The sequence below is a fragment of the Brassica napus genome, unplaced genomic scaffold, assembly GCF_020379485.1.
Source record: "Brassica napus cultivar Da-Ae unplaced genomic scaffold, Da-Ae ScsIHWf_2336;HRSCAF=3015, whole genome shotgun sequence".
NCBI lineage: Eukaryota > Viridiplantae > Streptophyta > Magnoliopsida > Brassicales > Brassicaceae > Brassica > Brassica napus.
The window spans coordinates 1-14360 of NW_026015706.1; the positions used below are offsets into that span (position 1 = coordinate 1).

The 14360-nt window shown below is 41.4% G+C and overlaps 2 protein-coding genes across 2 annotated transcripts; both read right to left on the reverse strand.

Annotated features, from left to right (window-relative positions):
* Nucleotides 1-1243: 1243 nt before the first annotated feature.
* Nucleotides 1244-10523, reverse strand: LOC125600636. Its single transcript, XM_048773269.1, has 3 exons — nucleotides 9945-10523; nucleotides 7824-9605; nucleotides 1244-1501 (listed from the first exon to the last, which is right to left on the reverse strand). The coding sequence occupies exons 1-3, from the start codon at nucleotides 10521-10523 to the stop codon at nucleotides 1244-1246; spliced, it is 2619 nt and encodes an 872-aa protein (XP_048629226.1).
* A 1983-nt stretch (nucleotides 10524-12506) lies between these two features.
* On the reverse strand, nucleotides 12507-13520 carry LOC125600637. The gene has a single exon (XM_048773270.1). It carries the CDS (start codon nucleotides 13518-13520, stop codon nucleotides 12507-12509), a length of 1014 nt encoding a protein of 337 aa, XP_048629227.1.
* Nucleotides 13521-14360: the final 840 nt, after the last annotated feature.

The following is a 14360-nucleotide window of genomic DNA, read 5'->3' on the forward strand; positions in this document are numbered from 1 at the left end:
CGCATCACGAGATCGCCATAATAAAATTCTTGAAAATAAACGCAGATTCTCGGAGGCCCTACAGACGTCCATAATCTTGACATAAGCGATCACACGCCTCTCGATCAAATAAAGCCATCCTTGCCATTATACCTAAAAATGAGCCCAGCGAGTAACCAAAGAATCACTAAGCAAGCATGCAGGCGAAGACCCACTAAGCACCGGCGGATGACGAAAGAAAGATCAAGCGATCAGGGAAACCGGAGATACCCGAACGGCTATCATCGGTCCAGCATGAGATTTCCCGATTTGGAAGCGTTGGGAAGCGCCTGACCAACAGCAGGATTTTAGGCAAATATGTAGCGGGCGCATCAGCACGAATAACATAACCAAGATGCGGAACGATCCGAACATGATCGTCGACAGCTCTCATATCGCCACCGGGAGACCTCATTTTTCTCTTCCTACCTCTCTGAGCAGGCAGACTCCTTACAACATAGGATCGATCAGAGACTACGACTTTAAATCAATATGTTACGTCAATAGAAATCCATTTTTTTTAAAGGGGGGAGAAGAAAGAGAGGCTACCTTGCTTCAAATAAAGATGAACATATAGCAAGTAGGCCCAATTTTGGCAACATATGTACAATAGGGCACAAATGTCACCATCAAACCGCGGTGACCATGGATAAATACACGAATCACGATCTGCCTAAAAAAAAAATACTCATCGAGCCCATTTAAACAAAAACGGGGGAGGGGGGGGGGGAGGAGTATAAAATACAACCAGAGGTCCACTCACCTCTGTCGAGATTCCAAGATCCACAGTAGCACCGACTCACATCTGGAACAGACGCCTAACTAATTCTATAAAAAAATAGCACATCCACCACGATCGACCTTCGTCTCCTTTCCGACGTAAATCAGCTTCTTACTAGCCATAAAACTAAGGTATAGCGTTACGAGGAAAAATCTGTTTCTACTAATTTTAGTAAACTTCCGAAACAACCGAGGGTCCACCAAAAAAACAAGCTCGAAACAACTGCCACGCACGTCTTCATCGATGGACCCGTGAGTTGGGTAAAAGCTATGTCGGGCTCCTCGCATCGAGCCACCAGCAACCTTAGAATAGGAAACCACATGCCAAACTTGAAAAACAATTCATACATATATATGAACCTAGCAGGAGGATCCCATGGATGCTCATCTGAGGTAGTTATCCTTATCTCGACATTACAAGGAACACCCGGAGTTCGTGGAGAGCTCAAAGAGAAGTTTCATCAAATGAGGAAGGACCAAACGCGTTCGTAACCTGGGGAGCTAGAGTAACAAGTTTTTGCCCCGAACGACCCCCACAACCTCTTCCCCGAGCATCATCGGAGTAAAGCACAGAGGCGTCTACCAAGCCTTTGATCAGCACAGACATAGTAGGAGACGGAGTAGGAGTGCGAGAAAGGTCAGACTCGGAGGATCCCGACGAGCTACTAGACAAACCGTAAGATGTTTCGGATTCAACCCTTGTCTTAGACATCACCTCACCAAAAGCAAATAGATCGACAAATAGCAACCGAACTCAAATAAAGACCTACGAGACCAAAGTGAGGAATCATGGTACTTATATCCAAAGCAAGAAAGCGAAGATTCGCATATCTCTGACACGAAAAGACGTTCCTTCCCCATAATATATAAAGTAACAATCAAATAAATAATAGCAATGACCTCGATTCCCAGAACCACACAAAACATCCAAAACTATTTTTCGGATTCGAATCTCTCCAACAATTTGGGGGAGACTCATTGTTGGAGGTGAGCTGCGCACCCCTATGAATGTCCGGCCTGGTTCTGGGAAAATCCCACTCTTAACCTAGGCCCAAGAAACGAGATCAGCCTAGCTCACTAAAAAGGGTATGGGAGATGAAAGAGACTTGGCGAGCTCACAACCCATACTGCCAGCAAGTGTGCCAACTGGTCAAAGGCATACTAACTAGTCAATGATTCACATTAAATACCTAGGGAAGAGGCGAGCTGAACCTGCGTCGCATAGAATATGTGACATCACTCTGACATGAACTGAATATATGACCTCATCTCAAAGGACGAACTATCTTTTGCCATATTCGGAGCGCACTTTCGTCAATAAAAGAAGACCTTTGCTAATCGAGCGGAGGACATACATTTTTTACCGAGAGAATTTGTAGGAGCGAGCTGGATTCAAATATCGACCTCGCCTCACGTTTGTAATCTCCTCTTGCACTTCGAGTTTTTTCTAATACAAATGAGATTTTTGACCTACTTTTGTCCCTTAATCATCTTAATCACCTCTTAATCATATACCCAACTCACACTTCAACAATGATGATTATGGACATAACTGAAGATGTATATTTTTGTAGTGTTGTCTATCAGTTCGTGAAGCAATACATTAGGTAGCATATATGTGTCCTAGAAAGATGGATTAATATGGGAAAAGAAAGAAGATATATTCTTGAAGACAAATGGATGTTTTCTATCAACCAAAATATTTTTGAAGAGTAAGTTTTCCATTAAAAAATTTGGTTACAAAAGCTTGGAAGAACTTGAGGAGTAAGTTTAGATTTGCTATATAAAGAAGACATGCCTCATGAAGTAAATATGTCTCTGCAGAAAAAGAAAATTGAGAGATCTTTGTTTGTTGCTTGTGTGATCAAGCTTTTTGTGTTACTGCTATGCGTGAGGTGATGACTTAGTTGTTGACGTATTTCCAGATATTTGGAAGATTGAAGTCTAGACCCAGAGGGAGTTTATCTCAGGATTAGGTGATCCTAATAAATTGAAGTCCTCTACGGTGAGTTTTAGCTTTGACTTTTGTTATCTTAAAGAATCATTGTAATGGAAAATGGCAGTACTTCAGTAGGGTTGTGCATGTTGTATGCGTAGCGAGTTAGTGTATTCGCTTTCTTGTTATAGTGAATTCGAAAAAAGAAACTTATGTCTTGTTTATTTTCTGCACTTTACTCTGACCGTATCATTCACACTTTCAATTGGTATCATAGCGGGTCACCTAAGTCATTGGTGAGATCCTAAAGGGTGATGACATAAACTGGTTCATGAAGAAGGACACGGTTTTTGAATCAAAATTGATGGAGGCATATCAAGAGGGAACGTATATGACAAGACCACAATGTCTTGATTCATCCATTACATGTATTGGAACGTTATTATGCAAGTCTTTATCAGTGGTCTTGATGAGGACTGTTGGAGTTCTATTGAAGCTGGTTGGAGCCATCCATCCGGTGATGATAAGGTTGAAATTCTTAAGCCAAGAGATCAATGAAGAGAGTTTCAAGTTGCAATTATAATGCCAAGACTACATTTTATAATGTGATTGATGCAAGCTACTTCAAGTTTATTTCTCAACGCACATTAACTCAAAAGGCGTGGAAGACAATAGAGAATATGTTTGAAGGTACTACAAGTGTCAAACAAACTAAGCTAGATATCTTAACATCTAGATTTGAGAATCTAAAGATTGATGAAGAGGAAACTTTGGCTCAGTTTAGTGTTAAGTTGTGTGACATATTTAATGAATGTTTTGCGCTTAGAAAAAAATACAAAGACAAGAAGTTGGTGAAGAATCTGAAGAAATCGTTGCTGTCAAAGTTTGAGTCAAAGATTTTTGTTGTTGATGAAGCTTATAATCTGGATGAGTCGTCTGTTGATGAGTTTGTTGGAATTCTTCAAACTTTTTAGTTAAGCAAGTCATATAGAGATGAAGATAAGAAAGAAGAAAATCCATATGGAATTGTTCTAAAGGTTCATTTTCTGAAGTTCCTACGGCGTGCTGTCAAAATGTTTTTGCTAAGTATCAGAAGCAAAAGCAAGGCATGAAGGAGAATGGAAGAAGAGGTGACTTGGGAAAGTCATCATCTAAGATATAATGCTTTTGAGTGCAAGGTATTTGGACGTGTTCGCTCTGAATGTGTAGATTTACAGAAGCAAAAGAAGAAGAGAGACGCCAAGAATGACTCTGGAAGTGATTACGATGATGGTTAGCAGCTTAAGAATTTTGTGGCGTTCCCAACCTTGAAGTCAAGCTCTCTAACAAAATTTGTTTCATGATCTGCGTGAGCGTTAGAATGTGCATCTGAAAGTGATGGTGATGGTGTTGATGGAAGTATGGATTATGTAGAGCTTGCTGAGAACTATGAAAGATTGTATGAGAATTAGCTAAAGATGATTGAGGCGAATTCAATGCCGGTTAAGGAGAAAGTCAAGCTAGAATTTAAGGTTTTTGAAGCACTTAAATGTGCTTTAGAAATAAAATAAAAAGGCACGAAAGGTTAGTACTTAACTTTCATAAACACATAAGAGTTTGAGGATGCTGAATAATGGGACGAAGCAACTTGATTATCTTCTAAGCATTGGGAAAGGTGATCGATGTAGTCTTGGATTTCAAGGGAATCTTATAAAGCTGAAGGTGTTTTCGTATCAGCAGGAAAAATTGAGGTTGTAGTATCATCTACTACAAAGCGAGTGGTTAAGATATATGCAGGGAAAGCATCACACAAAAGACTGATGAGAAAACTGTGACTGATTAGAAAACTGCGACTACTACAAGTAATTCTACATCGACTGCTTCGGGTAAATTTTCTGACCGTAAGAGCGCATCTCAAGAAAGTTTTGACCTATTTTTCATCGTTGTGAAGTTTGTTGGCATATTAGACCAAGATATTTCAAAATGTTTAGGGAGAAGAATTAGATGGAGCAGTCTTATCATATGATGTTTCAAAGTCCAATATGTTATTCTTGTGGAGTTCAAAGACATGTTCGATGTGATTGTTTCAAGTTTTTTCAAAGAGCTAATCATGGAGGGATTAGGTTCAAGAATACATGGTATAGGAGATTGATCACTATGGAAATGGTTCAATGGGATTTCATCATCAGTTTGAAGGGTGGCAATCTTCTATTAGTTTTTGACCATAATGTGTATCATAGGGGGAAGATTGAAGATGAGGATTTCTATCTAGAGGTGATGAGTTCACATAAATAGTCAAAAACAGGAAAATTGAAGATGCATATATATGTAGTGTTTGTATAAGTTCACGAAGTACTATAGGAGGGTGGCAATCTTCAGTTTGAAGGGTGGCAATCTTCTATTAGTTTTTGACCATAATGTGTATCATAGGGGGAAGATTGAAGATGAGGATTTCTATCTAGAGGTGATGAGTTCACATACATAGTCAAAAACAGGAAAATTGAAGATGCATATATATGTAGTGTTTGTATAAGTTCACGAAGTACTATAGGAGGGTGGCAATCTTCAGTTTGAAGGGTGGCAATCTTCTATTAGTTTTTGACCATAATGTGTATCATAGGGGGAAGATTGAAGATGAGGATTTCTATCTAGAGGTGATGAGTTCACATACATAGTCAAAAACAGAAAATTGAAGATGTATATGTATGTAGTGTTTGTATCAGTTCACGAAGTACTATAGGAGGTAGTAGATGACAGTGTCATGAAGAAGGAGCTATATAGGAGTTCGTGTTTTGTGATGTGGTTCGGCTTGCTAAGCTTGGAAAAGGAAAGAAGATATGTTATTGAACATAAATAGATGTTTTCTATTAAGCAAAAGAGAGTTTACTTAAATAGTAAGTTTTTCATTAAAGAAAAAGAAAAGTTATTTAAAGTTTCTTGAAAGAACTTGTGGAGTAAGTTTAGGTTTGCTATACAAAGAGGACTCGCCTCATGAAATAAAGGTGTCTTTGCAGAAAAAAAGAAAATTGAGATATCTTTGTTTGTTGTTTCTGTGATTAACCTTTTGGTGACACTTCTCTTCGTTAGGTGCTTACGTAGTTGTTGACGTATTTCTTGAGATTTAGAAGATTGAAGTTGATATCACTCAAATTACCCTAAGGAGTGATTTACTCTCTCAAATAAGAGTTGTAGTACTTAGGGATCGAATCCACAAGGAGTTAGGGCACACAATAGATCTAAATTGTTTATGATTAAGATAGGTAAATAATGTAAATAATAAATGGCAGGGTGAACAAGGCATTTGTTCAGTTGGTTGGTTTTGAGGTTTGTAAACAATATGAGAAAGCATTAGACTTAGATTTTCTATTCAGGTAATGATGATTATAATAGTATAAAAGCTAGGGTTGTACATTGGATATTCTAGAACTCAAACTAAATAATAATCTATCAACTTCTGTTTGTTTAGAGTGTCTATTGTCTAGATCTCAACTATCGTTTGTTGATCTTGAGAAAGTGTCGATCGATACCATCTATGGATAGTCGATCGATACACCTTTCAGAACGCCGATAGGGTTGTCGATCAATGTACTTTGCAGCAAGCTTTAGCGAGCGGGTTTGAATTATGTTCACTAGGTTTCCTAAATCCACTTGTGTTTATTTCTAGCAATCCTAGCACAATATCAATCAGTTCTGGTGAAATACCAAGCTTTCGCTTACGCCTAATTATCCTAGTATCAGGGTTCTAGTTAACTACTTTAGTACACAAGCAATAAGATCAACTCAATTGATGGATATCACTAACAACTCAGAAATTCTATATTTGGGGCTAATCCTTCATAATCCTATTTGAACCCTAAACCTAATAAGTTGAACTACTCAGACATAGCAAAGCAATTCATAACAAGATATAAATAAAACTGCATAGAATATTTAAGATATGTCTTGACTTGGGTTTTAAGCCGGCTGAAAACCTAGATGGGTTTTGCGCGCTTCGCTGTCGATCGACGGCACAGGGTGTGCGTCGATCGATGTTTGTCTCTAATCGTTGACTTTAAGATATGTTCGATGGTCAGCTACGAGTTTCTTCCAAAACACTCATGAACCTGTAAATGTGCTAAAAAGACTCCAATATATAATAAATAGTTCTTAAACACCTATATACCACGGCTAAAAATGGTAAAGTCTATGGTATATCAGAAGTCTAGAGACAACGAGAGTTTAACTCGTGGTTAGGTGATCATGATAAATTGAAGTTTAGACTCGAGGGTGAATTTTAGCTTTGAATTGAATTATCTTAAAAATATTTTGTAAGAACAAAGATGGTATTTCATGAGGATTGCGCATATGTTATATGTGTTAGCAATTAGTGTATTTATTTTATTATTCTAGTCAATTTGAAAAGAAAAATTTATATTTTGTTTATTAATTTTCTGCATTTAACTTTAACTTCATCGGCGGTTCAGTGATAGCTGGTCGTTATAGCATACTTTTAAAATAAAACGACCAGCTATTACTGAACTGCAAGGATTTTAATCCTTGTTTTGCAATGATCACTCCCTTCACTCCTGGCATTTTAATCCTTGTTTTGAACATCAATTGGAAGAGGATCTTATGTTTTAATATTGATTGTTGGGATTCATTAAGACTGCGACAGAGACTGCGACAGAGACTGCGTCAAAGAATCCGTCAGGAAATTCGTCAGAATTTGGTGACGGAAATAAAAAAAGATCGCATAATTTAAACTAAGATAAGGACGTCATATTAGGAAAGGGAAATATCACTTTTATGGAGTTATGGAAGTTGATAGAATCTTTGAAATATTACTTTCATTGTTTATGGAAGTTGGAAGTATTTTGGAAATATTCTTTATAGGTTTTATGGGAAGGGGCGAATGCCCTAATCCAACTAGGTTAATGTAATTGACTCCTACTATATATATATATATATATATATTTTTTTTTTTAACGTCAAACGGCCATTCTATTACTCAGGCTTGAGGTGGTCTGGGTAACCAGACCGGAATAGAACAACCAATGAAAAGTAACTCCCTATTGGAGGATCTAGCAGTCTTAGCTAAAAAATCTGAAAATTGATTCTGCGTTCGTGGGACATGAGTAATGCTGAACTCCGGGAAGCATATCCGTAGCGTCTCGATCTTCTCCAATTCTGTCGCAAAGCTTGGCCAAGCATGAGGTTCCTCTAGCATAGCAATCAGGTCCTTACAATCCGTCCCAAAGCTCTGACATGTTGATTGCTGAAGCATATTCTCCATTGCCCACTGTAGTGTTTCAACTTCCGAGTGCAAGGCTGATTCACGTCGAGTAATATTTTTTAACCCCATAAGCTGAGCCTTCCCCCTACTGTCCATCCACACCCATCCACATCCACTAAAGTTGGCCGATGCTATCCAAGATCCATCTAACAGGCATATGTTGCCCAAGCTTATGACTTGGGGGATCACCATATTGTTTCCTTGTGGCACTGGTTGTATCACTTCATTCGCCTCAAACCAGGCTCGACATTCACTCTCTGCATATCGAACTAACTCCAAAGGATCTCTATCTATCCCCCTGAATAGTTTTTCATTCCTAGCCTTCCATATATACCAAATTATCCAGGGATAAGGATCCCTGTCTTGTTCCGGCTCAATAATAGAGTTTTTCCTCCAAAATAGATAATCCATGTTCGTGTAGATGCTTGATACTGGAAATACCTCTGGGCCTGTTGGGGTTGCTGATAGGCTCCAAACTTGTAGCGCTGGCGGGCATTCAAAGATGGCATGAGTTACAGATTCTTCTAATTCTCCACACCTCGGGCAGTAATTATCACATCTCATATTGCGTCTTGCTAAATTCCTTGTTACTGCCACGTGCCCAGTCAACAACTGCCATATAAGATGACGTATCTTCGTAGGCGCCTTCAGCTTCCAAGCAAAAGCTTGAAGATTGGTGATACTTGGCTCCAAAACCTCCTGTTCCTCCTCCACCTTTAATAAGTTCCGCGCCACCCAATATCCAGATTTAACTGTGTATTGTCCGTTTCTTGTGTAGCTCCAACAGAAGGAGTCGCGGCGATGAGATGAGCTTATGGCTAAACTCCTTATAAGCTGTATATCGTCCATGTTGACATAGCTCTCCAAAAGCCGAACATCCCATTCCTTCGATGTCTGATTAATGAGATCGCTAACTCTCATGTTGGGGTGCATAACAGGCGCAACAGGAGCCGCCGGTCTTGATGGGATCGTTGGGATCCACGGATCCTCCCACACCTTAACATCATATCCTGAGTGAATCTTCAGTCTGATTCCCAGTAGTAGCAACTTCCTTGCAGCAGAGATGCTATTCCACACATACGATGGGTTATTGGTAGAGTTTACTCTCAGCGGAGAACTTAATCTGTAGTATCTTCCCCTCAAGACCCGGGCAACCAATGAATCTGGGAACTGAACCAACCTCCATAATTGTTTTGCCAACAATGCCAGATTAAACTCATGGATCATACGAAACCCAATCCCACCTTCCTCTCTTGGTGCACACACCTTTTCCCATTTCGCCCAGTGTATTCCTCTCTTTGGGGGATTCGAGCTCCACCAGAAGCGTGCAATGGCACTAGCTAAGTTTTCACATATCTCCAAAGGGAGCAGGAAAGTAGACATTACATAAGTCGGGAGAGCTAACAAAATCGATTTTATCAATACTTCCTTTCCTCCTTTTGAAAGCCACCTACCCGTCCATCCATTTACCCTGTGCATTAACTTATCCTTAAGGAAAGCAAACAATTTGCACTTGGAGCCGCTTATGTCTTCTGGAATACCCAAGTAGGTTCCCATCCCTCCTTCATTTTGTATTCCCAGTGCATCTTTGACCTCTTGTCTGGTAGTTGCATTAACTCGCTTACCAAAGAGTAAGGACGATTTATCAAAGTTGATACACTGGCCAGATGCTTTACCATATATCCTAACTACTTTCATTACTTCTTCACATTCACGGGGCTCCGCCTTACAAAAGAAAAGGCTATCATCAGCAAAGAGAAGGTGGGATACCGAGGGGCACGCACGTGTGACACGCATCCCCGTTATCTTCCCTTGATTCTCTGCATGATTGAGAAGGCTAGCGAGCGCTTCCGTGCATAGAATAAAAATGAAAGGAGACAAAGGATCTCCTTGTCTTAGGCCCCTACCAGGCACAATATTTCCTCTTGGCTGGCCATTTATAAGCACCTTGTATTTTACCGACGTAATGCATCTCATTATCCAGGTTATCCAAATCTCTGAGAAGCCCATTTTACGCATGACAGCTTCAATAAACGACCACTCCATTCTATCATACGCTTTGCTCATGTCCGTCTTAATGGCCATCCTTTTACTGCGTCCACTTGGCTTGGTTCTCAATGCGTGAAACATTTCTTGAGCAATCATAATGTTGTCTGAGATCTGCCTCCCAGCAACAAAGGCTGACTGGGTTTCCGAAATCAATCCTGGTAGCACTTTCTTTAATCTCTGGCATAAGACCTTCGAGATTATCTTATAGCTGACATTACACAGACTTATGGGTCGGAACTGAGCCATATCATTAGGCTTGGTCGTTTTCGGGATGAGACATATATTCGTATCATTTAATCCATTCACCACTGTTCCCTCGACAAGGAATTTATTGACCATAAGAGTCAAATCCTCCTTTACAATATCCCAAAATTTCTGATAGAATAGCGCAGTCATCCCATCTGGGCCTGGGGCCTTTTCTGGGTGCATAGCAAAAAGTGCTAATTTGACCTCCCATTCCGTTACCGGAGCTGTAAGGCTTTCATTCATTGCCCCAGTGATTGTCGTAGGAACTTGAGTTAGTGCCTCTCCAATGTCCTCAGGATTAGACGATTCAAAGATCTGTCTAAAATAGCTAGTAGCAATGGCTACTAATCCTTCTTCATCCTCAACTATATTCCCATTTCCATCTTGGAGCTGCGTAATTTTATTCCTTGCTCTCCTCTGCTTCGTTAAGGCATGAAATTTTTTGTATTTCTATCCCCCTCTCTCAGCCAGAACACCCGACTCTTCTGCTTCCAGAACATCTCCTCGGCCTTAAGAGCCTCAGAGAGTTCCTTCAAAGCCGCTGCAATTTCCTCAGTTGTGGCATTGTTATCCGCATACATGGCCTCCACTTTTTCTTTAAGCTCCTCCACTAATTTCGCAGAATTAATATTATGTTGTCTCCTCCATTCTCCCAGAGCCTTTCGACAGCTTGAAATATGTTCCATAATAGACGCATCTGGAGGGAGATCAGGCGATTTCCATCCCTCCAGGATGACTTGCCTGAGCTCCTCGTTATCTAGCCATCTCTTATCAAACTTGAACTTTTTTTATCTCATCATTGGCTTTACCAGTATATCTGCAAGAATCGGACGATGGTCCGATCCCCACAGCCTCATATACTTTATACTCGAATGGGGAAACTTCTCATGCCAATCCGCATTTCCTACCGCCCTGTCCAAGCGACATCTAACTGTAGACCCTCCTGCTCGCTTGCCTACCCATGAGAGCATGTCACCCGTGAAAGGGAACTCTAACATTCCACAATCATTAAGCATCTGTTTAAAAGCCAGGAAAGAACTAGCAGGTCGCTGCCTTCCCCCTACTTTTTCCTCATGACACGTAATTTCATTAAAGTCACCTATCATAAACCAAGGTCCAGTTCTTGTCGTTGAAAAACGCGTAAGACGTTCCCAAACCTGATCTCGTCTGTCTAATACAGGATCCCCATAAACAAACGTCATATAGACTTTAATTCCATCTATGACTGCCTCAATGTCAATCATACGGTTATTCGAAAATAAAACATTAATTTGAAAATCATCCATAAAAAATAAAGCTAAACCTCCGCTGAGACCAAGTGGCTCAACAGTAAACAAATGATCAAAACCTAAGTCGGCCTGAATGTTCTGCAACAGCGGCCTCCTGTTCTTTGTTTCAGAAAGGAACACAAGTCCTGGGCGATGCTTCTGACACATCTCCGTGAGGCGTCGAACTGTGAGGTCGTTCCCAATCCCTCGACAGTTCCAACTGACTGTCTTCATTGATCATGTCTCGATGAGTATTTGGAACTCATCAAACCATCAAGTTTTAATGCTTTGTCTTTCGCCTTGTTTGAGCCATGATGCCGTCTTAATTTTCCACCGCCCCCTGCAACATGTGAACCTGTAGCCGTCGAATGCTTACTTGGAGATCCCCTACGAAGGACCTCAAACTTCCTATTTTTGATACCCAAAGGGGTATTGCTCCTTACGCCTGGCTTCTTACTTCTTGTAGCCCTCAAGGAGCTACGTCCCGAGTCTTCGATAGGCCTCGGCTGGGATTTACTCTCCTCCAAAACCATAAGATCAAGCTCTAGCAGGTCATCACCATCGTCACCATCAGCTCCATCAGCCGCTAGTGCTCCCTCCGACTGATCCATTAGCTCCATATCGCTCAGCGCCCCAATGATAAGATCATCAGGGTGACTTGTCTCCGCGCTTCCCGAAGGGGAGAACACGATCGTTCGTGCTTCACCCTTACCACGCAACGTAACATTATTCTCCATGGGTTGCTCTGCGCGCACTGGAGTCACAATGGTGCTTGCTAGCTTCCTGTAGGTTAATCTCTCACCGCTCCTCGTTTCAGCTAAGCCCGCATTGGTAGGCGATGTTGTCGTTGGAGATCGTTCATAAGGAACAATCTCACGGGATGTTGAGCCCGCATTGGTTGCAGAATCACCTTCAATCTGATTCCTTCCCAGCCTGTCATGCAACTTCGGTGTCGTCTCTATATCTTCTCACTTGGGCGCGCATAAGGACCTGCACCCCGTGCCCCACCATATCTACTTCTCCTTGAGTGATCATCTCTGCTACGGATAATCCTATCAGAATGACGTCCACGGCTGCTATCATCCTCCCAATATCGAGCTGCCTGTCCCAAAGTACTCATGTCATCAGACCTTAAGGGTTTGGACGTATAGTACTGCGAGGATTGAATACCTCTACTCTGCAACGAAGATTGCTGAGTAGCTCTAGTATTTGCCAGAGCGTCCCTCCCCCAGTTTTGACGAGACACATCTTGATTCTGCTGCAGTCGCGAGAACACAGGTCTTTCCACATGTTGTAGCCTTGATCGAACGTCAACATTGGGACAATATCCCTTCTCATGAGATAACAGGCCACATGTGGTGCAGTGTTTGAATAACTTATCATACTTTATTTCAATCGTGACCTCGTCACCCTCGTATTCCACTTTTCTAGAGAATTTCAGCGGACGGCGTGAATCAACATCGATAAGCATGCGGCCTTCAGTTAGCTCCAGAGTATCGACATGGCCAATTCTCCCTCCTATGTTTCTTAGATTCGCATCAGTCCAAAGGTGAAGGGGGAAGCCAATGAGCTGTACCCAAAAAGGAATAATCCATGGATAATCATCGTGTACAATGGGTTCCCAACGCACCAGAACGAACATACAGAAGTTATAGTGGAATGGGCCTCGTCTCAGCACCGAGTTCAGGTCCTCCTCAGTCATGAAGTTTAATAAAAACTTCCCATTCCCTAGATCACTTGCGGTAATTCTCTCAGACAAACCCCATTGAGAAGGCATTGTTTGCAACAGCTTCTCAACATTCTGCTTCTTTGGATTAAGAATCTTGCCAATGAGAGCCAAACCAAACTCCTTGATTACAAAAGAATCATCGCGATCCACCAGCTTAATGGGTGCATCATCATCCTCATAGAGGATCCCTTTACCCTTGATATCCGCCTGATGAGCGGATCTCAGACGATTCAACGACCCCATACAAAGATATGAGATCACACAGAAGCGTAAACAAAAGTAGAAACGGAGATTTGAACCGTTTCAGATCAGACCAGTATCTCACTACAAACCAGACTCAGATCAGCGTGTATCACCAACGGATGTATACGAGGGCTTGATCGAGACAGACAAACAAGCGAGATTGCCTTGTACGAGACGGACAAAACGATCGAGAACCCTTGATCAGGGTCGTCAACCGGTCGAGACCTTCTGATGCGTATACGTCAACGAGCGTATAATCAGAGGGATCGCTATTCCAAAGATCAAGACAAAGGCTAATGCTTGGGAGGTACTCCACCGGAATTACGTCACCAGCACTACGAAATGGAGGCGCCTACAAGGAGTGTACGGTAGTCTCCCTTGTGGCCAGGAGAAAGCAGGCGGAGACAGAGCGAAAAGGCCACGGCAGCGAGATCAGGCAGATCTAGGAATCGCCATTACGATCGTCGAAAACCCTAGAGCCGCCTTTTGACTCCTACTATATAAGAGGAGCTCGTGTGTACTCTTTTCTTTTGTCCAAGAAAAGACTGAGCTTGGCCCCAGAGACGTAGTCATTCTAGGTGAACTCTTGGTAAACAATTTCTTGTGTCATTCTTCTATCTTTTTCGCGTTCTTCTTCTGTTCTCCAGTATTCTACAAACTTATACTTTCTAACTTACGTTGGCGAGTTTGTCAGAGAGTGTGTCGGAGTTTGTATGTTTGATTCTGGTTTAGCGTCAAACAGTTATTGCCATTGTGGTTTCAACAAGTGGTATCAAAGCCAGGTTGGTGGTTGTTAATGGCGAATGCAAGAATTGAAGTGGAGTGGTTTGATGGGAAGGG